At 43.9% G+C, this 22,723-nt stretch overlaps 1 protein-coding gene across 1 annotated transcript; it reads right to left on the bottom strand.

Annotated features, from left to right (window-relative positions):
- Window positions 1-1,510: 1,510 nt before the first annotated feature.
- On the bottom strand, window positions 1,511-22,321 carry LOC308161705 (occludin). The gene is made up of 8 exons (XM_080535762.1): window positions 22,110-22,321; window positions 17,685-18,511; window positions 17,131-17,298; window positions 9,668-9,828; window positions 8,359-8,574; window positions 7,184-7,355; window positions 3,973-4,014; window positions 1,511-3,414 (listed from the first exon to the last, which is right to left on the bottom strand). The coding sequence occupies exons 2-8, from the start codon at window positions 18,489-18,491 to the stop codon at window positions 3,313-3,315; spliced, it is 1,668 nt and encodes a 555-aa protein (XP_080391888.1). The 5' UTR covers window positions 18,492-18,511; window positions 22,110-22,321; the 3' UTR covers window positions 1,511-3,312.
- Window positions 22,322-22,723: the final 402 nt, after the last annotated feature.

Genomic DNA, 22,723 nt, shown 5'->3' with positions numbered 1-22,723 from the left:
AAAGGGATCAAAGCATCAAACACATTAGCAATATCTCATCAGCCCTGTATGCAAACAAAACCTTCTACCATTCCTCTAGGTCCACTTGGAAGCATAAGGGAGCAGTCCCCATATTGCTTCCATCTAACCAACCAGTACCTTTAACCTGCATTTAACCTACGGGATAAGGGCTAGGATGAGAGATCTTCAATCCTGTTACTGGAGAGCTGCAATACTCACACACACCTGATTTAGCTAATCAAGGTTTTAAAATATCAGTTCAGTCCAGCAGAGTTAGGTAGGTGAGTGCCAAGCTGGGATAAATGCATTGCCGTTCTCAGGGCAAGGGTTATTTTCAGAGCAGGCATGTGATATGTAGAGTGCACAATGTGATTAAAGGTACTGAACCCATTTAAGGTTTAAAGGGCAAAGAGTTGGCACTATGGTAACATATACTGGGTGATATACATACTGTACTCTGAGCGATATTGCCACGGACTGCAATATGATGTGACAAAATGTGATTTGTCCAGCCAATTTTGTCCAGCCAAATGACTTACTGTACTTGAAAGAGCAAGTTTGTTAAGAGTTGAAAATGTGTTGGTGTACATTTGGTCATTATGTACTATGAAAACTGATGATCGCTGGTTTTTGCAAATATTGACAAAGAGTTGACGTATGAGTACTTAAATCAAAGAATCGGTTCTACTACAATGGAATTTTAACTAGTGATTTGATTGTGTTGTTTTCATAAAAATCTTTTTTTTATTACCATGTCAAACCAAAATGTAAAGACAATTCATATTGCTGACCATGGTTATTTTTGCATTGCTAGAAATAAAACTATACATACTCTTATTGTGGGTGACTTGAAATTGCTGTTGACGAAGGACACATTCTATAAACAAAGCAGAATTCTAAGACATTATTAATATTATACTTGATGAAAACCAAGCTTTTACAGTGACAAGAGCTTTAAGATAATAATATATGTAATAAATGTAAGTGTATGTAAGTGAAGTGAAGTGAAACTTTATTTATATAGCGCCTTTCGTACATGAATGCAACTCAAAGCACGAGTCATTCTTCCTGCTGTGCTCTCTCGAGAGCTGAGATAGTTTGAATCGCCATGGGAGTTGACCACAGGACGTGCCAGTGAATAGCCTTCAACGTCATTGGTCCATTGTTTTAGTTCTATGTAAAATGGTTTCAGTTCATTCCACCAACAGGGGGCACTATAAGCCTGTCTTACATTATTCTCTGGTCGTAGAAGAAAACCGTCTCAGCATTTCAGTCTACATTGCTCCCTCTACTGGACAAAGGCATGAGGTGCGTTATTTTTTTTATTTTATTATCATGATGACTTCTTAGAATCTCAGATATAATATTTGAGCAGGAGAAGAGAAGAAGGATGTCAACTCTGTTTACATTTTTAGAGAATTAGAGAAGTTTATTTCTGTATGGAAATCAATACATTTTAGAAATGATGCCGTTGCAATATGTGTTTGGTTACAAAAACAGTTGTCTTTTACAATAATATGGAATGAAACAAATTCATACAAAAATAAATGACTCATAAAAGTGATGTAAAAAGACAAAAAAAGACAATGTTCTTAAACTCATCAGTTCTTCATAAAAAAAAAATACAAACGAATAACAAATCAAAATAGGTGTAAATCATGTCTAACTGTCACTGGAAAGCATTACTTTGCATAGGGAGATGATTAACAAAGCTATGACAACACACCGTTAAATCAGTAGATAATCATTATACCATGGCAGATAATAATCAAGTCATAAACGAGTTGAGGTTATAGCAGTAAGATGCATATACAGTAGACATGTGTCCCATACCACATAAAAGGCATATGAGACAAATATTGTTCATATAAAACTGCCTCTGTCATTTGTTAAGATTTGCATAGCATCAGTGCATTGTGAAGGAACATTGAGAAATACGAAATACCTCAAACAAGAACAGCTTGGTCTCTCCAATATGTACAAATGACCAACATGTTCATAGACGGCACCTTAACATAAAAAGAATGCACAGCACAGACACGTAGCATGTTCCTTTGATCCTGCCATATTAGTGAATACTTCTGTACACCGTTCAACCCGTTTCACTCACAACAGAGTGTGACACTCAATCACGATGGAATGGGTTTTTGCAGAAATGTGGATATTACACTAAACAGTGACGGTCTCACAGCTTGGAGAGACACACTGCATAATAAGTCCAAAATACTTAATTAAATTTTTCGTTTTGGTTTCATCACAACCGTGAAAATCAGACAGGTTCAGTGTGACAGGACTGTGACGATCTACGCATACTGTACTAACGGTACACATGCTCCACGCAACTGAGTCACTCCTCCATCCAAATATATATCCCGCTGACATGATGTACAGTATGGTTTCTGTGAAAGGTCAGCAATGGCGTCTCAAGTGAGAGTTTGTGAGCGAGAGAAAGAGGAGAGAGAGAGAGAGAGAGAGAGAGAGAGAGAGAGAGAGAGGGCACCTGTTCTGTGACGGAAACCGTAGGTCTTATACCTGGCCAAACCTACAACCTGCAAGCTTGTGTTCTGTTATCTCGAAAGAGATAAAGCCATGTAAATACTCCTATCTAGAGCCAACAGGAACTAACAATGCCCCCAATGCACTTATCACAGTCGGTCGCAAGTGACTTTTAAATAACCCCTTTCCAACCCCTCCCATTTACTCGCACAGGCGATAGCGCTTCAATGTACCATAGTGTTACCTGGCACAGTGAAGGAGATAGCAACATTGGTGTGTTACTCGTGATGCACCGTGTAAGCAGCAGTCTGTAATACAGAGCCGCTGGTCAAGGTCAACTACACAGAGCATCCATCTTCACGAGCAAAGCATTCAGCTGGGGAGTAGTGTGTATGGAGCAGACCATTAGGCAGATAAAAGGTATGAGAGAGAGAAGAAACCACCTGCATGTCATTAATGTCCATATTACCCCAGGAGCCCATCACGTGTGTGTGTGTGTATTAGCGTGTGTGCGTGCGTGCATGTGTGCGTGCGTGCATGTGTAAGTGGTGCGTGCTTGTGCTTGTGCGTGCATGTGCATGTATATGTGCAGCCGTGTGTGTGTGTGTGTGTGTGTGTGTGTGTGTGTGTGTGTGTGTGCGCGTGGGTTTCCACAGTGTGTGTGAGTGCCATCCAGGCAGCTTTGGTTTCAGTGTTCTGCATAATAAGTCTTTGTGTTCTTCAATAGTCTTAGCATTCGGGCGATATCCAGGAGTGTCGTGTGTTGTCACGAAGACAAGGGATGTCGGGTGAATGGGCGGTGGAGACGGAGTGTGTTTAGGAGTGGCCCTTGTCGTAGTTCTTCACCATGCGCTTGACGTGGAAGAGTTTGTGTCTCAGCCTGCGACAGTCCACCTTCTTTGTCTGGTAGTGCGGTGTCTGAGGAAGGCCGGAGAGAAAAGAGATTAAAATATATCAAATATATTACGAACCGGTATTTAGTTTGGCTGTCATGAATGCTGACAATGCATTATGTAAGGGACTAGTTATTCATTATACAATTCATTCATGAATGAATGATCATGTAACAGTGTTGATCGTTTTCTTTTCTTTTTAAACGACACACCTCCTCGTCGACTGTCCCTTACTCATACCACGGCTTTGTTGAACGCTTGGCTGTGATTGGTCGAGAGGGTGTTGATTGCGTTTCTATAAACGCACACGTAGTCCCAGTAATACCCTCTTCACTGCTCCAAATCAATTCGCCCCCAACATTGAAACGGAGCTCAGCATCCACACGGCCGTCAGAGTTGCCATACAGAGCCAACGCCGGCAACCGCACGGACCTACAGTACATTTATTAAATCAACACCCTCTCGACCAATCGCAATCAACCATTCAACAAAGCCGTGGGGGCTATAAGGGGGGTTATGAAGAGGACACTGGAGGATTAAAATGTACTACACCCAGATGGTGAGACTGTACGACTGAACACACCCGCTTTAGGTCCTTCAGTCGGTTATACTCCTCCGCCGCAACCTGCAATAAAGAAGAAGACAACACATTTTTACATTTACATTTTTGGCATTTAGCAGACGCCTTATTCCAAAGCGACTTACAATCAATACATTTGAATACTAAGCATGTGAATCAGCAATCCATCATTCGTTGCAGGAAGAGTAATCTAGCTCGGGCCCGGGGCCACTGATAGAAGGAAAAACCTTCTCCCTATCGCCTTCTACTAAAACCTTTTATTTTTTATTTTTATTTTTTTACTGGAGAAACTGAGAAACAGTACAAGGGGGGCAATATAAGTTCTTAGGGACACAGTAGAGAGGAAAGCGGGTGTCTTTAGGAGACGTAGTGGTGAGGGTCGGAAGATTTCTCAGGAGGAGCAGTTAAGATGTAACCTGAAGAGATGGGTCTTCAGTCTACGACGGAAGATGGGTAGTGACTCTGCCGTTCTGACAGCCGTGGGGAGCTCATTCCACCAGCGGGGAGCCAGTGTTGTGAAGAGACGTGATCGGGCAACCCGACTGCTGTGTAGAGGAGGTGGGGCCAGTCGGCCAGCCGAGGTGGAGGAGCGGAGTGAGCGGGCAGGGGTTTGGGGGGTTACCATTTCCTTCAGGTAGGCAGGGGCTGTCCCTTTAGCTGCCTGGTATGCAGGCACCAGGGTCTTGAATCTGATGCGAGCTGCTATCGGGAGCCAGTGCAGGGTGCGAAGGAGAGGGGTGACATGCGAGTATTTGGGGAGGTTGAATACCAGCCGGGCAGCAGCATTCTGGATGAGCTGCAGAGGTCTAATGGCTGAAGCGAGGAGCCCAGCCAGGAGTACATTGCAGTAATCCAGGCGGGAGATGACCAGTGCCTGGGTCAAGAGTTGCGCTGCCTCTCTGGTAAGGAATGGTCGTATCCTTCTGATGTTGTAGAGGAAGAATCTGCAGGAGCGAGCCGTTGCTGCAATGTTCTCCGCACAGGATAGTCGGTTATCCAGGATCACTCCAAGGTTCTTGGCTGTCAGGGAGGGGGTTACAGTAGAGTTCTCCACTGTGATGGAGAAGTCTTGGAGAGGGCAGGCTTTCCCGGGGATGAAGAGGAGCTCGGTCTTGTTAAGATTGAGCTTGAGATGGTGGTCAGCCATCCAAGTTGAAATGTCAGCGAGGCATGCTGAGATACGGGTTGCCACGTGTACATCAGACGGGGGGAAGGACAGGAAGAGTTGAGTGTCGTCTGCGTAGCTGTGGTAGGAGAGCCCATGTGAAGAGATTACCGAGCCAAGAGACTTGGTGTAGAGGGAGAAAAGTAGGGGCCCTAGGACAGAACCCTGGGGTACTCCAGTGGAGAGGGTTCGTGGAGAAGATAGCGATTCTCTCCAGGTCACCTGGTAGGAGCGGCCCGCCAGGTAGGAAGAAAACCAGGAGTGTGCGGTGCCAGAGATGCCCAGGTCTGAGAGGATGGAGAGAAGGATCTGGTGATTGACTGTGTCGAAGGCAGCAGACAGGTCAAGGAGAATGAGAACAGAGGAGAGGGAGGAAGCTTGGGCAGAGTGGAGGGCTTCCGTGACAGCAAGGAGCGCAGTCTCAGTGGAATGCCCAGCCTTGAAGCCGGATTGGTGGGGGTCTAAGTGATCCATCTTCCGGAGATAGTCAGTCAGTTGTTTAGAAGCCGCGCGTTCAAGGGTTTTGGAAGGGAAGGAGAGAAGGGATACAGGTCTGTAATTGTGGGCAGATGATGGGTCAAGGGTAGGTTTCTTGAGGAGAGGCTTGACTCTGGCTATTTTGAAGGCCGCTGGGACAGATCCTGTGGATAGGGAGGAGTTGATTAGGGTGGTAAGGTAAGGAAGGATGTCGGGGGAAATGGATTGGAGAAGGGGGGAGGGGATGGGATCAAGAGGGCATGTGGTTGCCCGCTTTGATGTGATAAGTGTGAGAATCTCATCGGGGGAGAGGGGGGAAAAAGATGACAAACCAGAGACCGAGTGTCGAGGAGAGAGTTTGGAAGGGGTGTTAGCATTGTTAGTGGGAGGAGGGAGAGGTGGAGGGGAAAAGGTGCTGCTGATGTCGTCCACCTTTTTTTCAAAGTAGGTGACAAAGTCATCGGCGGACAGGGAGGAAGGAGGAGGGGGAGGAGGTGGATTAAGGAGTGAAGAGAAAGTGGAGAACAGTTTTCTAGGATTAGAGGCAGAAGAATGTATTTTGGAATGATAGTAGGATGTTTTAGCAGCTGATGCCGAGGAGGCGTACATGAGGACTAACACATGCTTACATGAGGACTAACACCTGCTGACTAAAGGAAAGCAGCGTTGAAGTGAGGAGCTAGGAGCTCTTGGTTGTGAATGATACAGTAGAATGATTTTGTATATGTGACAGGGTCTGGCTAAACAGTCCTCAAGTAGGGCAAGCTCATTTCTGGTTTTTTTCTTCTTCAGATTATGAAAGTGCAGATTGTAAGCTTTCAAATGCTGTGTCATACACACATAGCTAGCAAAATAGCTGCTAGTAGCTAGCAGCTAAAAAGGAACACCGCTATGAACTATCTAACTGTATGTTTATCACATCATGCTGATAGAACATCAACATGCTAAAAACACATAACTACACATAATTAGATGATCACACAGTCCTTGCTTTTGAACACGTCCTAAAACGTACAATACGTTTGTTTACAAGCCATGTATCACTAACCCTGTATGCATCACTAACCCTATTCGGTTGTTAAGTCTGACGTCAAACGTGACGTTTAGCAATTTCTGGGTCCAAACCAGAAATTCCCTCCACCAGAGTACCAGTGTACTACAGCGGTAGAATGACAGTTCAATGGTTTTTTAGACTCGGATCTATTCATACAACAAGGGACACAGCACTTTTCCGTTTCCCCCATATTGTCAGGGTCTTTGAGCCTCGGAAAAGCGCTATATAAATATAATGAATTATTATTATTACTGAGGCATTTCGAAGAGAGCGCCTCAGCCAACTTTGGACCCGGAAACACGTCACGACTTAACAACCGAATTACGAAAGTTGAGGTGTTGAAGAGCCCACTCAATATAACAAACAACAATTTAGAATCACTAAATTCTTATAATTTGTGAATTGGATTCACGGTATCGTTTGCTGTAGACTACTGGGTTAGGGTTAGGGTTGCCGGCATGCAGACATTTTCACCAGACCGTGTGTCACATATCCGTTATCTCTGGTGCCTGACTGACCTGGTACTTGGAGGAGGCCTCGTCCAGAGTGTCCAGCTGTCTGCTGACTTTGTTCATCTGGTCGTTGATGTCGTCCATCTCTGCACAGAGATGCTTGTATTCCCTCAGGTCGGCGTCAAACTCCCTCTTGTACTCGTGGCGCTGAGCGTCAGAGGTGATGTCTGGGTACTCACTGAGGGGAGAGAGTGGGGAGAGAGAGAGAGGAGAGAGAAAGGAGGGAAAGACAGAGAGAGAGTGGGGAGAGAGAGAGAGAGAGTGGGGAGAGAGAGAGAGAGAGAGGAGAGAGAGAGGAGGGAAAGACAGAGAGAGAGGAAAGAGAGAGGTGTGATGATGCCACCTGTCACCTTTGTTGTTTGCATTTGACCTTGTTATTACAGTAACACACTCGTCTGATTTCACTATACTGTTCCACGTTTGGTTTATTTCTTTATGTACAGTATCGGTATGTGTTACAGGGAACAACTTGTATGTTGTAAAGTCATCAACTATCAAACTGATTTGTGTCTGCGTGCCATGGCCATAAACAAACAACCACGCAACTAAAAACTGAAACTAGTTTACTTATACAATACCTAAATTCATAAAAATACAGGAACTCAGTGTTGTTGTGATGTACTGGACAGGGCTGCGAGTGTGAAGTCAAACAATGGTGTTGGGATTCCAGATCTTTCCCCAGGGCCACACTAAGGGTGTCTGGGTAGATGATCATTCTGGCCAAAGTAAAACAGCAGCTTTCTCACTAACTACTGACCTCCACGCCTCAAACCTTTGGCCCAATTCTCTCATTATTTCAAATTACAAACCCATGTGGAATGGCATGCCTCAAGAGATTAGTTACTCTACTGAAGGGAACAGAACAGAACAGGGCCAGCAGAGACCACTACCTGTTGCTGTGGGCCTCGGTCAGTGTGTGTGTGCAGGTGCGGGGAGGTATGTGTGTGTGTGTGTGTGTGTGTGTGTGTGTGTGTGGTGCATGTGAGTGCATGTGTGTGTGTGAGTGTGTGCGTGTGCGCGCATGTTTGTGTGTGTGTGTGTGTGTGTGTGTGCGTGTGTGCGTGCGTGTGTGCGTGTGTGCGTGCATGCGTGCGTGCGTGCGTGCGTGCGTACATGTGCGTGTGAGTGTGTGTGTGTGTGTGTGTGTGTGTGTGTGTGTGTGTGTGTGTAAGAGTCCTTACCTCTCCAACTCCTCTGAGTCCAGTTCGTTGCCGGTCTCCCCTCCTGTGGTGTACTCCGTCTCGTACTGAGACTCGTCCAGCTCAGGGTTGCGCCGGTGCCTTTTGCCCCTGTTAGCCGAGGGCTTACGGACCCCCCCGGCCTCCTCCGAGGGGCTGGAACTGGCCTCCCCGCCATGGGAATGCTGCTCCGAGGGCCGGTTGGACCGCTCCGAATACCTGGAGAAAATGAACAATAACAGAGGATATATAATGTATGTAAGGGCTTTTCCAAAAGCTTAGTGAGTTACGATTAGAATGTTAAGCACGTTTTGACATACTGAATTTATCATCACATACTGGTTGAGACAATAAATTGAAGGAGAAGGCAGTAAGGCAGTTTCTCCCAAATGTTTTGTGCTGTGACCCATCTAAAACATTTCTTCCGGAATTTTCCGGTAAGTCCATATAAAAAATAAAATAAAAAACATTTTCAACATGACCTAGTTTCTTGTTTTTCTTGCCAGGGAATCAGACTTGAGCCAACTATGGGTCACAACAGCCATTTGGGGGGGGGGGACGACATCAGAGTAAAGTACATGAAAACACACATTTTGAAAAGAGGACCAGGGGCGACAGATGACCGCTCCTTGAAAAAAGAGAAGGGGAAACAAGTCCAATGTTGTGCATTCGCAGGGATTTCAGAAAGAATCCAACCCAGGGGCTTGGGTATTACAGGAGTACGTTATTACGTCAAATCCCAGATTATGTAAAGATTTGGGGCTAACATTCCTCTCTTTTATGAAAAACACAATTTTTAGTTTGTGAAAGAAGCACATCGAAAACATCAATGATGGTTACAAATCAAACTACTGCAACATTTACATGAATAGAAATGTCTATGAACTACTTATAGACCAATCCCTCCATGAACATTTGAATGTTGTGTTAACCTGATAACTGTGTTTAATGCTGTGTTGCCCTGATAACCTGAGAGTGGTCTCAGACATTGTACTTATATAAAGTTATGTTGACATCATTGTCATCATGGCTTCATTCAGGTAGAACAGTATACCATGTAGTCTAGAGAGAATTCTTGTGTAAGCTTGAGCAAACAAATAAAGTACTTGATCTGGCAGGTGCATGTTAACTCATGGATGGATGTAGGGGGGTGTATTTGAATTCAAAATGAACAAACATTAACAGTAATATGCATTCTTCCTTATTCTGTTCCTGGAGGTAATCACTCATCTAACACAATTGGATATGTACAGCGCTTTTGTGTTCGGCTACTGATGTCCAACACGCGTTTCTGACGTCTGTTTATACTCACACATTGTTGTTGTAGGTGTCCCCGGAAAACACACTGCTGTCCGCCTTGACGGGGTAGGAGAGGACGCTGTTGACGGAGGCGTTCAGCGGACCGGCAGCCTTCTCAGACAATACCACGGTAGGTGCATCCTGGGTACTGTTGCTGTCCTCCACATTGTTGACCTAGACCAACCAGGAAACACAGAGAGCTCTGTCAGCAAAAAAAAAATAACAACAACAACAACAACAACAAACAAACTAACTAACAAACAAACAAACAGCCAAAACAAATAGACAGCTGTGTTAGGAGCACATTGTCCTGGTTATTTCCTGTTAGCGTAATTGTTCCCTTCCTTCTCTCTTGTCCTCTACATAACCTAGTTATTATGTAGGCTAGTTATTAACCTACATAACCTAGTTATTATGATGAAAACATGGGATAAAGATGTAGCACTTTGAATTGCCCCTGTTGTATGAAATGTGCTATACAAATAATCTTGCCTTGCCTTGCCTATTTCTTGCACCTTAGAAGTCTTGTTCAATGCAATATTGCTTTATTGTGATGTAGAGAAGCTGTGGATGAGTTTGAATGACAATTTCACAATCAAATAGATTTAAAGGGCCAATCTATAATAGGTACATCCATTTTTGGACTTATAAATAATGACATATAGCCATTGATTCTTGAAGAATATAACTATAATATATATAATAATAATGATAATATAGCTTCATGAGCTTAGTTCAACTGACCCCTTAAGAACCCCACGTACATACTGTTTACAATGCAAAACATGGTTAAAACTATCATTTTGAATGGTCAGTTCTTGCCTCCATGGCTCTGTCCATGAAATTGAGAGTGCTTACATTTCTGCAGCCTCATCCCTCAGCTGTTTACCGATAAAATGTCAGGGAGCCTGCGTTGTTGCTGCTTTGAATTAAAAGATTGCACCTTTAAATTCGGACTGAGATGGGAATCAGTATATGAAACTTCCCCTTTTTCAAAGGGGTTTTCAAAGGGGAAGTTTCATGTTTAACAAAATAATGACACTTGGCCCCACTTTACAACAGGGTATTACGAGAAAAAAATGTATGCCAGTGGATAGTGATTAACTTTAATATGCCTGATTCTTTGAGGCAGGGGGTCGGCTTTGTTGACTTTGTCCCCTTATTGGCTCAAAGCAATAACTCTCCAAGGATACAGGAATGCCATTTCCACCACAGAGTAAAACATATAGTAGTTAAAAGCCAAAGTTTTGCTGAGCAGTGGGGCATATAATTGGTCTCCACAGCCCTGCTCTCGATTGATGGTGGATTACCTGCTTGGTTCACCAGGTTCAAAAGGATATCACGCTAATAATCACCAGAAGGTCATTTTCCTAAGTTAACAAACAAATCCCGGCCAAGATTCTCTTCTATTCAGCTCTGTTCAACTATACCTAGACCCTGAGGAAGGCTAGTGAACAGAAACGTTGGCGAGGTTAATAAATGTCACAGCAGTGAGAGCAGGGTGTGCAACTTCCCTTTTCATTATCGATCGATCCTTCCAAAGGATCCTTCTATAGATCTTCTCTTCCTCACTCTGTAGTATTCTCCTAGAATCACGACCATCCATCAACTATAAGAGCTTAAACTATCTACCTTCATCCTCCTAATCTAAACATGGTATTTGACGAGTGACTTCATCTAACTCTTTGAAAATACATCTGCATTTTATGCACACCTGCAGCGGATGTCCTTCTCTGTCCTTCCCTCAACACAAAGGGAACTCGTCCCTGAGATGTAAACAAGGAAGCCTTAATCTATATACCCAACTCCTTCCTGTGTGCATGGAAAGGTCACGTGAAGGTCATTCTCCACATTGAAGGCCTCGGGGTGGGGTCACTGTGAACTGCCCACACAGCCCAGCGGGAGGCCTGGTAAATACATCACTTTTCTATCTTCAATGGTGATTACTTAAGGAGTCGATGTGATTCAAAGACTGTCGGAGAGAGTGAGATCATTGTATTTCCTGTGATCTGATCTGTGACCTGAAAACAATACAGCTGCGATCCAAACACATCCCATGGGAAATAATGATTCAAACCTTCATATAATATATGTGGATATTATGCCATTTAGCTGATGATTTTATCCAAAGTGACTTACATTTTTCCGTAAATATGGTCCCAGCGGGAATCGAACCCCCAACCTAAGCATTGTTAGCGCCATGCTGGACCACAGAGAACCACAGAGGACCACAGAGGACCACAGAGGACCCTAACCTTAACTGTGTTCTCGTGACGGTCAACGGTCTTTTCTTCAGGACCGTTCCAGAGAACAGGTGTGAAATGTACAAGTTCTCTTACAGCACGAGAGAGAGATAAGAAACAGAGTAGCGGCCTTTCAAAACAACAATCAAAGACAGGGCGTGGTGGCCGGGTGGGGCTCATTTCCAGCAGCTGTAGCAGTAGCCACCGTTGAAGAAGGCAAGTCATCCAAGAATCTCAACAATGCCCCTCTCTGCATGGAGTACACTGGCCGCTGGGCCGGGAGAAGACTTAAGTAAGCAGGGAAGGAATGTCTGAACCCCTAGAACCTGGAGCAGGGAGGGGAGGGGGGAGGGAGGAAACACAGGGTAGGAGGGAGGGAGGGAGGTAGAGAGGTAGGCAGGGAGGTAGGGAGGCAGGGGGGAGAATGGGTGAGTGTGGGGGGGTTTAAGTAGGGAGGGGGTCGGGGGGGGGGCAGCCAGCTGCTATGTTCTCACAACTGAACAGAAGAGAGGATGGTGGGAGGCAACCAACCAACCAACCAAGCAACCACACCAGTGTTTAATCTAACCTTTTATTGGATCGTCACCTCCCACCAGCCAGACACCCATTATCTATTATCTACTCATCTTTTAGTTTATTAAACCACCTTATCTAATGTATTATCATCAAACCGGTTGTTAAACATTATTGTTAGCTTTTCATTTAGTAGATGATTACCACCTATCTTCGGTAATACATCATTTTATATGAACCTTACAGGATATTGGTACTTCAAGTGAACCACTTGTGCCCTGCATTCCAACAGTGAGAGCGTTGTGCATCCCAACAGAAGGTGTTCTATTGTGCCTCATTAATTGAAACATTAATTGGGGGTGCATAGAATGCTCAAGTGAAACAAATGCAATTAGCGCTGCACAATCTATTCTGAAAGGCGACCTCAACGGCCATGTCTTGACGACACACAACACATTTGCAGAGCAGGGATCTGCTGAATGCTCATCACAGCTACTGTGACTATTCCAAGAAATAAAACTGACTGTATCTCTAACAATCAATGTTTTAATGGCACCTACAGTGCCTTGCAAAAGTATTCACCCCCCTTGACTTTTTACCTATTTTATTACATTACAACCTGTAATTTAAAAAAAATCCTGACTTGTACTTCTCAACAACTTTGTCTCGGACTTGTTTGGAGAGTTCCTTGGTCTTCATGGCAGTGTTTGGTTGGTGGTGCCTCTTGCTTAGGTGTTGCAGCCTCTGGGGCCTTTCAGAAAAGGTGTGTATATACTGACAGATCATGTGACACTTAGATTGCATACAAGTGGACTTCATTTCACTAATTATGTGACTTCTGAAGGTAATTGGTTGCACCAGATGTTTTTAGGGGCTTCATAACAAAGGGGGTGAATACATATGCACATGCCAATTTTCAGTTCTTTATTTTTTTAAAATTCTTTTTTTATATATATATTTCTCATTTCATTTAAAAACTAACACTATTTTGTGCAGATTCATCAAATAAAATTCTGATTTAAAAAATGTTTAAATTACAGGTTGTAAAGTAATAAAATAGGTAAAAAGCCAAGGGGGGTGAATACTTTTGCAGCATTTACCTGATGTATAACAATCTTCAATCCTATTACAATACTGTCACTTCATGTAAAAGCTTTTTCGAGCCCAGGTCATAAAATGAGCCTAGTCAGGGAATTCTCCAGAACCCGCTCAGCCCTGCTGTAACTGCAGTAAGTCCACTTCGATGTGGCAGGTCCATGACATCATCTGGCGGAGGACAATGCAGCCTGAACAGAACATGAATGACTCCAGTGTGTGAGGTCATCAGAGGGAGACAGAGAGTGGGCAGTCCAGAGTGGCAAGGTCATTTAGCCAGTGGGATGACTCACTCACAGCATCTGATAATAGTACAACTCCTGTCCTCCCCACACCTCTGGCTACGGCTAGCTGTTGGCATTGACAACCAATCTCGCCACAAACAACTCGATACACTCCTCAATGTAGTCATTAACAGTAACATTACAACTAGGGTCGGGAGCTCTATTCCTTTTTCCCCTCAGTCAACGCAGGAAATTCAGTTTTGAATTGACATGATATGTTGTTGTTTTTTACATTGACCACATACCTGTACATGTCAGTTCAGGTCCCAAATTAAGTGTGAATGGAATTGATATACAGTTCATTTGCATTGACATTTTTGCCATTTAGCAGACGCCTTATTCCAAAGCGACTTACAATCGATACTTACACAAAGCAAGTAAATCATAAATTTACCAGTCATAGCAGGAAGAGTATTCGAGCTCAGATCAGGGGCCAGTTCAGAAGATTGATTCTTTCGGGTGCTTGTTTACTAGTAGTTACTGACTGCTCTCATGACAATTGTGATTCTTTATGCGTACTGGAGGTCAATTCATTGATTTGTGACTCATTTGATGGAGTGAGTAACACACCCACTTCTCAAGATCAGTGGTCCGGTAACAGGCGAGGCATGTTGTTGACGTTTAAAAACCTCAGGTAGCTTCAGAGCTCTAGAAACCGCCTGTTTCCACTGGGCTAGTTAATGATTACTCAGACTGAAACCAGGTAGACCATGAACACACAACATTATCAGCTCCGGCCTCTTCCCAGTGGCCATGTGACCAAGCGAGCCATTAGGAGCGGAGTAATATTGTGCTGTCTATAGGCTGCTGTTACAAGGTAAAAATGGGGGTAGGGAATGGGCTAAAGTTAATCACTTTGATATACTGAAGCGTTGATTTGAGCAGGCCCTGCTTTATCATGATTAAAGCCACAGCTAAGGGGTTTTATATAAGGTCACAATCCTACATTGTCTTGTTATCAAGAGAGATTTGAGACAAGAGCCATTTTGAAAGTGTGAAAGATTATGAGATTAGAATTGCTCTCTGGCCAGTCGATAATAACACCTGATGACACTCATCATGTCCTAGTAGACAGTTGATGTTGAGAGATAGAGGAGATATTGACTGATAGTCTATGCTACAGTGCCTTCGGAAAGTATTCAGACATCTTCACTTTTTCCACATTTTGTTGTGTTATAGACTCCATTTAAAATGGATTAAATTAGTGTGTAATTGATTCCTATGCAAATCAGAGACCCTATAAAAACAGATATTAATTCCAAAATGACATTAAATATTATCCTTGCATTAAGATGGACTCAATTCAACTTATTGAAGTGATTTGTTCATGACATTTTTGCATTTTTAGCTACTTTTAAGAGTGTCATACCAAAGGGTCTGAATACTTATGTACATGATGTATTTTCAGAATTTCAATTTTAATAACTTTACTGAAATTTCAAAAAACACGTTTTCAGTTTTCACTTTGTCATTCTGGGGTATTATGATGGCAAATTATTTCACAACAATTAACACAACATAATGTGGAAAAAGGGGTCTGAAAGGTTTCCTAAGGCACTGTATAAAGGGGCAATATCAGATACACACACCAAACCAACCCCCCACCATAGATACGTAAGTAAGTCAGGCTCTCTTATCATTGACATGCTCCGTCATAAAAGAGCATAGAATGATGACACTCCTCATGGACTTTCAACTCATAAAGCGGAGCAGAGAAGACTCGTTGGGTGAAACCTCCACATTCCAAAGTCTATCTGAAATATACAAACGCTCAAAACTGTTTTGAACCATATTTCAGCTCATGGAAAAGAAACATTCAACTGACTCACTGAGTTATTGTGTAATTCCAACCAGCCCTTTGGCCTAGAAAATGCATAAAATGTCTTTATCTGTGATAACTGTTAAGAGAGATTCATTGCTCGCTAAACTGTCAAAATTTAGAAACAATTAAAAAAGAGTTAGCTAGAGTGCCCATATCCAGCAGATTTCACAAAAGAGAAAACATATTTACTCAGAAAATGATTGAATGGGAAATGAATGAAAAATGTAATTAGATGACCAAATACTTTACAAGGCCATAACTTGAACTACACTGAAGCTACCCTTGAGAGAAATGGAGTTTGTCAAACTAAGCATACTTTGATAAACGAAAACATATCAAAACTACCTTATCGAACACACGACAGTCAGTTACTGAAAGATGACCAGTCCATGTTACAGAAAACGTGTGACTGAAATCACTGGGAGAGAAATGGTGAGGTGGTGGAGTGGGGAGACCAGAGGCAGCAAGAGGAGAAAGTAGGGGAATTAAATGTTCAAGGACTGGAATAATAGTTAAATTCCACAGTTGATTTGTTGTCTTTGGGAAAAATGTAGTGAGGAGTGACAGTATCTTACTACACTGCAATATGGCAAAAAAAAGAGTTAACTGCAGGAACAACTAATAGGATTTGAGTTTAGTTTAACTATCACCAAGCTACTACAAAACACAGTTAATCTGATAGTTGAACTACATGTAGTGGAACTACTCCCCAACACTGAGAGAATATAAAATGTGACAGCAGCTGGTGAAAGGGGCAGCAAGTCGGCAACCAATCCAAATGTTCGTAAAATCAACGACACACTCGCTAGTCAAGCCAAAATATTGCAATGCAATGAATTCGGTGAGTAATCCCCACTGCTACCTAGTTAACACTACATTGTTAGCAGGCTCACAAAACAAGCTGTGTTAGTTGACTGGCGAGTGTGTCATTGATTTTCAACGACGTATTTACATTTTTCAGAATAAAAGTCTGAACATTTGGTCTGTGGTTGTTTGTCGATTTGTTCCCCCTTTTCACCAGCTGACGTCACAAATAGCACATCAAAGAAAAGACAGTGAATGTTGCTGCTCAAGGAGCATTACAACTCAAGGAACATCTGAACAGTATGCTGTTTTATCCTCCTTCCTTTTCTCTATTCAGAAGTAGCCGTGCCGTCCTCTCTTCCCCAGTCCTCCACGTCTCTGTCCTCTCTTACCCTCCACATCTCTGTCCTCTCTTACCCTCTACATCTCTGTCCTCTCTTACCCTCCACATCTCTGTCCTGTCTTACCCTCCACATCTCTGTCCTCTCTTTTTTTTTTTTAAAGGTTATTTTTTCTGAGTGGGGCAATCCCACTCATATTTGTCATTTTATTGACAGATACAGTGAAGATTTAGACAGGAAGGATGGGTGAGAGAGAGGAGGGATTACATGCAGGATATGTCCCCGGCCGGAATCGAACCGGGGACCCTGTGGTTACATGGTCAGCGCTTAACCCGCTACGCCACCTAAGCGCCCCTATCTCTGTCCTCTCTTACCCAGTCCTCCACGTCTCTGCCCTCGGGCGCCATGTCTCCAGTCAGCGGCTGGTCCCAGTAGATGTTGGGTTTCCCGTAGCGCCAGATCTTGCCTCTGGTCTTTTGAGCGAAGAAAGCAGCGACGGCCAGGGCAAACACAACCAGGAACCCGCACACCATGGCTACACCCTGGAGGAGCAAGATCACATCTATGAGGTTATGGAAAGAGCACATGTTATTATTAACTGATTGAAATGCTATTGTATACGATAATCATGTCCTTCAATTTACGAGAGGAATGCTATGAAGGGCACAAACATATAAGCATGGACTACTAAAAAGAAAAGTGCTTCAGATTTGTATTGGACTGAATAGACTGGTGTTGATATTCTTATATGCTGTTACAATAATGGTAATAATGTCCTTCAACTTACGTTATACAATAAATACACAAAATAAAGCATTAAGAAGTTACCACGTGTACAGCTTGGCCTTTGCAGGATGTACAAACAACGAACACACTAGTTACTAGAGTTATTTTTAAAATGTGTGGTACTGCATAGACGTTACTCTACCTCTTGTGGATCCACATAGCAGTAGTGGTACAGGTACTGGTTGTACATGGGGAAGCCCCCCACTCCTCCCATGTTGGAGTAGCCGCTCCCATACAGGTTCTGGCACATCATCAGCATGGGATTGTACATCATACTTGACGAGCTCTGGGCCATGGGGTTCACCCCCACGATGTAGACGATGTTGATGATGCCCTGTAACACGGCCATGATGACGCTGACCACCAGGACGGCCAGGAAGAACTTCCTGCTGCGGAACGTGCTCGTCTTAGAGAAGCTGGCCACGAAGAAGCCCAGCGCGATGAGGAAGTTGATGGCCGCTATGGCGATCATGCTGCTTTTGGCCGAGTAAGGGGTCGGGTAGGAGCTGTAGTAGCCCCCGTAGCCGCCTGATCCGTAGGACGATCCATAGCCCCCTCCATACCCTGACCCATAACTGCCCATTCCCCCATAGCCGCCGCCCCCATAGCCGCCCCCATAACCCATCCCTGACCCCATCCCCATCCCCCCCATCCCGTACTGCATGTCCCACATCAGCGTGGAGGCCACACAGGCAAAGATCCCCACACAGAGGACGAGGATGGTTCCCATCATGGCCTTGACGATCCCAGGGGGGGAGATCCACTTGTAGAAGTGCTGGGGTTTCTCCTCCCCGTAGTAGGAGCCTGGTGGAGGTGCGTAGGGGTCAAACTCGCTCCTGGTTGGGTGGAAGCTCCCAGGAGGCCCCGGTGGGCCAAAGCCGTTATTGGACGGTGGGCTGTAGGGAGGGCTGTAGACCGGCGGGCTGTCATAGCGCTGCTTCTCAAACATCGCTCAAAGATGGCAGGGACCTAGAATAAATAAAACACATCAAATTGTTAGTGGACACTGAACACACATGAGAGCAATAGATTAAATTCAGCCATCAGAGTTTTCTCAATGAGATTTGGCTTTGCTGGGTTGAGGCAAGATGATACAGAAAAACACTGGGCACTGGCTCTCTCCAATTCCAAAAGTTTAAAATATCGATGTAAATATGTCTTTTTGCTTGTTCGATTGGTTTCTGTCATGAGGACTTATAACAAATGTGACATGGTCTGGTGAAAAGATCCGCATGGAGGCAATTCTCAAGTCGCGCAAATGACCCAAAAGCTTCTTTCTTTCTTTTTTTATGTCTTTTCCGGGGTTTTTTAACATTAAGAAAGTTTAAGTGTTGAAGAGCCCACTCAATATGACAAACAACAGTTTTAGGATCACTAAATACTTCGAATTTGCGAGTTGGATTCACTGTATCGTCTGCTGTCCTGCTTCGTGGCTACTGGGTTAGTGATTGATACATGGCTTGTAAACAAACCTACTTACTTACGAACAATGACCTTGCCCTACTTAGACCCTGTCACAAATGTGTTTGTATGGTTGCAAATTCAGAAACGGCTGTACCTTGTTGGTGCCCGCCCCCCCCGGCCCTCTCGAAATGGACTAGTGTTAGAGATGAGCCTTTGTGTTTCTGCATGGACGCACAATTCTAAGAGGCAGCGGCCAGAGCCTGGTAGGTCCACTCTCCTCCAACAGTAACAACTGTTTTATAACCGTTTGTCAGGTAGGACCAGCAGGTCCATTTGAGAGAGCGCGTTCTCCGGTCCAAAACAGCGTTTGTAATGGGAATATGTCTTTCAGGGGATCTCATTCCCTGATCGCTACCGATTAAAACACAGTCATTACAACCATTAGGAAGCCTTAGGAAGAGAAGCTTGAATGTTCCATACTGGACCTTTAAGGTAAGTCAGATTAAGCTCCAGGGGTAGTGAGCCTTCACAAGTCATCACATCAGAAAAAGGGCCAGGCATCATTTCCCACATTGACTTCAGAGAGATGACCTTAGCCTTGAGTTCTGTGAACCAGCACAGTCAGAAACAGCATGGAGGCATGGAGATGTCGGTACCAGGAATGAGTGTTCTGCCAACACAATGCCGCCCTTCTTCCACAGACATGGCCCTGTGGGAGTCTCCCTCAATCATTCATATTGTCCAGCGCACTTTGAACATTTTCATATCCTACCCATTGCCAATTGTTGTTTTGTTTTGTTACAAATCGTACAAAAAATACACCGATATGTGCCGCTGCAGTGTAAACAGTCTAACAATGTCCATTCTTCTACAATACTCAAAACAAGTTGAGTACAAATAAAAGAAAATACAAAACTGCTCCATGTGTCTATGGTAAATCCTGTGCAGATGTGAAACAAGTTAAGAGGTATGAAAACATCAACATCGACAGAATTTCTTTCATTTCTGATGAGGCCATCCTAGTCTTTGATATCAAAAGGCTGCATTGTTTTCGTCGATGTACTGTTCCAAACTTGTAGCACTCTGAGAGAACATTCTGTAAATGCAAGCGATAGCAGAATCGCAATTACGACATTATCTGTGTTCTGTGTGAAGAACTCCCTGTTTTTTTTTTTTCCTCTACAGTGACTCTAACACACAAAGCCCCGAGCTTTACATCCAGGAGGCCACAGAGAGAAGACAGCCCTGGCACAGCAACCTACTGACTGGAGCCATAACTCTGGACTGTTTACAGCCCTGGCACAGATTACAGTAGGGGTCCCGCCTCAGAGCCTCCATCTCAGACACCTTCCCTTTGCCCTCTCCCCCCTCCCTCCAACCACCCCACCACATCCTTCATCCCTCCCTCCCTCCCTTAACTTCTTGTCTTTGTTTTTGGAGCAGAAGGGGGGAAAAGTCAAGGCTGCTAGTCGAGGGGGCTCTGTGTTGCCATGGTATTAGGAGAGAGAGAGAGAGAGAGAGAGAGCGAGAGAGAGAGAGAGAGAGAGAGCGAGAGAAAGAAAAAACACAGAGCACAGTAGCAAGGATCCAACAAGAGCTCTTCTGTGTTCCTCCTCTGTTGTAAGAACGAGGGGGGAGGGGTAGGAGGTAGGAGGGGTACATTTGGGCAGGGGAGATCAGGTATCTACTGAGGGGGGTTCCACACCGCTGTTTATCAACCGCCTTCCCACTGGCCTCAATCATCGTCACAGCATATTGGAAAGAGTTCCCCGAGACGTAGACATGCACCTTTAGTGAGTCCTCAGCTTGTGTGTGGTTCAGTGCACTGCTTAGCCACAAGACTCACCTCTTGAGACTGAACATAACATACCTGTAAGTGACCTGACTAGCACCACCAGTGTAGTGGAACTTCTATAGAGCACAGAACAAAAACACAGTATTATACAGAGCAGAACAAGCAGTGGGAGCACTGGGCCCTCTACGAAACACGACGGGTCTCGCGACCAAACAGAAAGAGGCTAATATTGTAGGCTGTCGCTCGCTGGTGTCAAGAGGGCACCCACCCACTACTCACTGAGATGCTGTCATCCACCACACGCTAACACTCAATCATCTCTTGTTGATGAGAGAATTCCTACCCCTCAGTCACATGCTTTACAACTGTCAACAACGAGGAACCCAGGGGCCTCACGTAGGCTAAAGACTGAGGAGAACCAACAAGCGTAGGCCCCTGGCCCCTGGGCTAATGAGCTTCATGACCACAGCTGTCCTCTGAGTGATCTGTAGGGTTAGTTTGATAAAGGCAGTATAATGTAGTAATAGCACAGGAGAAGCCTTGTGTGGTAATAGCATTGTGTTTCTTACACGGTGGTGCATTGTCATAGATAATGAATGAATGAATGGTCTTTATTGTCATTAATATAGTACAGGTACCATACAACGAAATTTGTGAGGGGGGGCTCCCCTGGTGCTAGGAAAAAAATACTAAAAACAAGAAGGGAAAAGCCCAGTAGCATTGGCTATAAAGGTTGAATAAATGCTGCATAAAGGTTCTTTGATTTGTCTTGTAACACATCTGTCTGTCCTTTGGTGCAAAACAACTAAAAAATAATGAGCTGCCCTGCCCAGGCATAAGGGCCAGGAATGTGCCTAATGATCATTATGCTCATTCAATCACCGGAACCTTTTAGGCTCTCGGTGAGATGTGCCAACATCTGGTTAAGTAATTTTTTTTATAAGAAAAGTTCCTTGGAATACTTTTAGAATGGATTATGTCAGCCACAAACCATGCCGTTTCTATGAAAGGATGAGGAAATAAGTGAGGAAATAAGTAAGAAAAACGGAGAAAGCCGAACAACAATGCAACGGAAATGTCCACCTGTGAGCCCCTTCAGGCGCACTTCACATTCTTTCTTAGACCGGACACAAAAAGTCAACAGTATAGAATTACTATAAGTAGAAAACTAGATTTCACTGAATGTATTTTTCGTTATCAAACACGGTAGAAAACGTTTCGCAATGTTTTTATCGATTTGAAGCTGCGCTCTTTCTCTGTGGTTAGATCTCTGAAAACACCTGTGGAAGTCGTGCACTCTTTTGTCGGCTGTTCATTATTTCGGCGTTCTTACGAGTTGAAGTAGTCAAAAACGTCAAAGTCACTTACCTGAAAGTAGATTTATACAAAAATATATATGAAAAAAAACCGCTTTCAGGCCGTCCAGACTGCGCGTCTCGTTGTGTGAGTTTATACTATCCGAATAGATGAGTCTGGCTGACTCGGAAAAAAAACTGTTATTTTTCCACTGCTCCCGAACAAGTTTATTCCGGAGATCAAATGTAACTTAATTCGTGACCTGCTTTATAAATCGTCGCTCCTCTTCCCATGCATGGAGACAACGGTCCTCAGACAACTGTGAACAAGTGCTTTGTTGCGCCTGTGCAAGGACATCGGTTACCCTGGCCCAACCCCGCACAGTAAAAAAAGGAAAAAGGGTACTAGGTGTGATATCTCTCTAGTGGAAATCCTAGGCAGTAAAGACGCGCACACTCACCCAATGAATTGCCAGGTCGTGACGTTAGAATTATAAGGTTCTATCTCCATTTTTGTCAAAATTGAGTTTTTTACATAATCTGATCCATTAGGTGTTTATTGGTGTGCGTGTGGTGTTATTTTTAAAATGTTGACATTTTTGAGTTAGTAATTAATAAAATTCAAAGGTTCCATCTCACAAAACATAATGCCTGGAAATTACAAACGTTGACGCTCAATATCTCTGA

The sequence above is a fragment of the Nansenia antarctica genome (assembly GCF_963989245.1).
Source record: "Nansenia antarctica genome assembly, chromosome: 7".
In the NCBI taxonomy this organism is placed as follows: domain Eukaryota; kingdom Metazoa; phylum Chordata; class Actinopteri; order Argentiniformes; family Microstomatidae; genus Nansenia; species Nansenia antarctica.
The sequence above is the reverse complement of the archived record's forward strand: the minus strand, read 5'-3'. Positions and strand labels throughout refer to the sequence as shown.

Bases quoted from the DNA above. Each gene is read 5' to 3' on its own strand.
- LOC308161705 (XM_080535762.1), bottom strand. From the start codon at position 18,491: ATGTTTGAGAAGCAGCGCTATGACAGCCCGCCGGTCTACAGCCCTCCC. The intron at 9,829-17,130 runs GTAAGAGAGGAC...TGGTTGGTCTAG, and splicing joins GCAGAGACGTGGAGGACTGG to GTCAACAATGTGGAGGACAG. The intron at 3,415-3,972 runs GTGTGTTCAGTC...GGCCTTCCTCAG, and splicing joins GACTGAAGGACCTAAAGCGG to ACACCGCACTACCAGACAAA.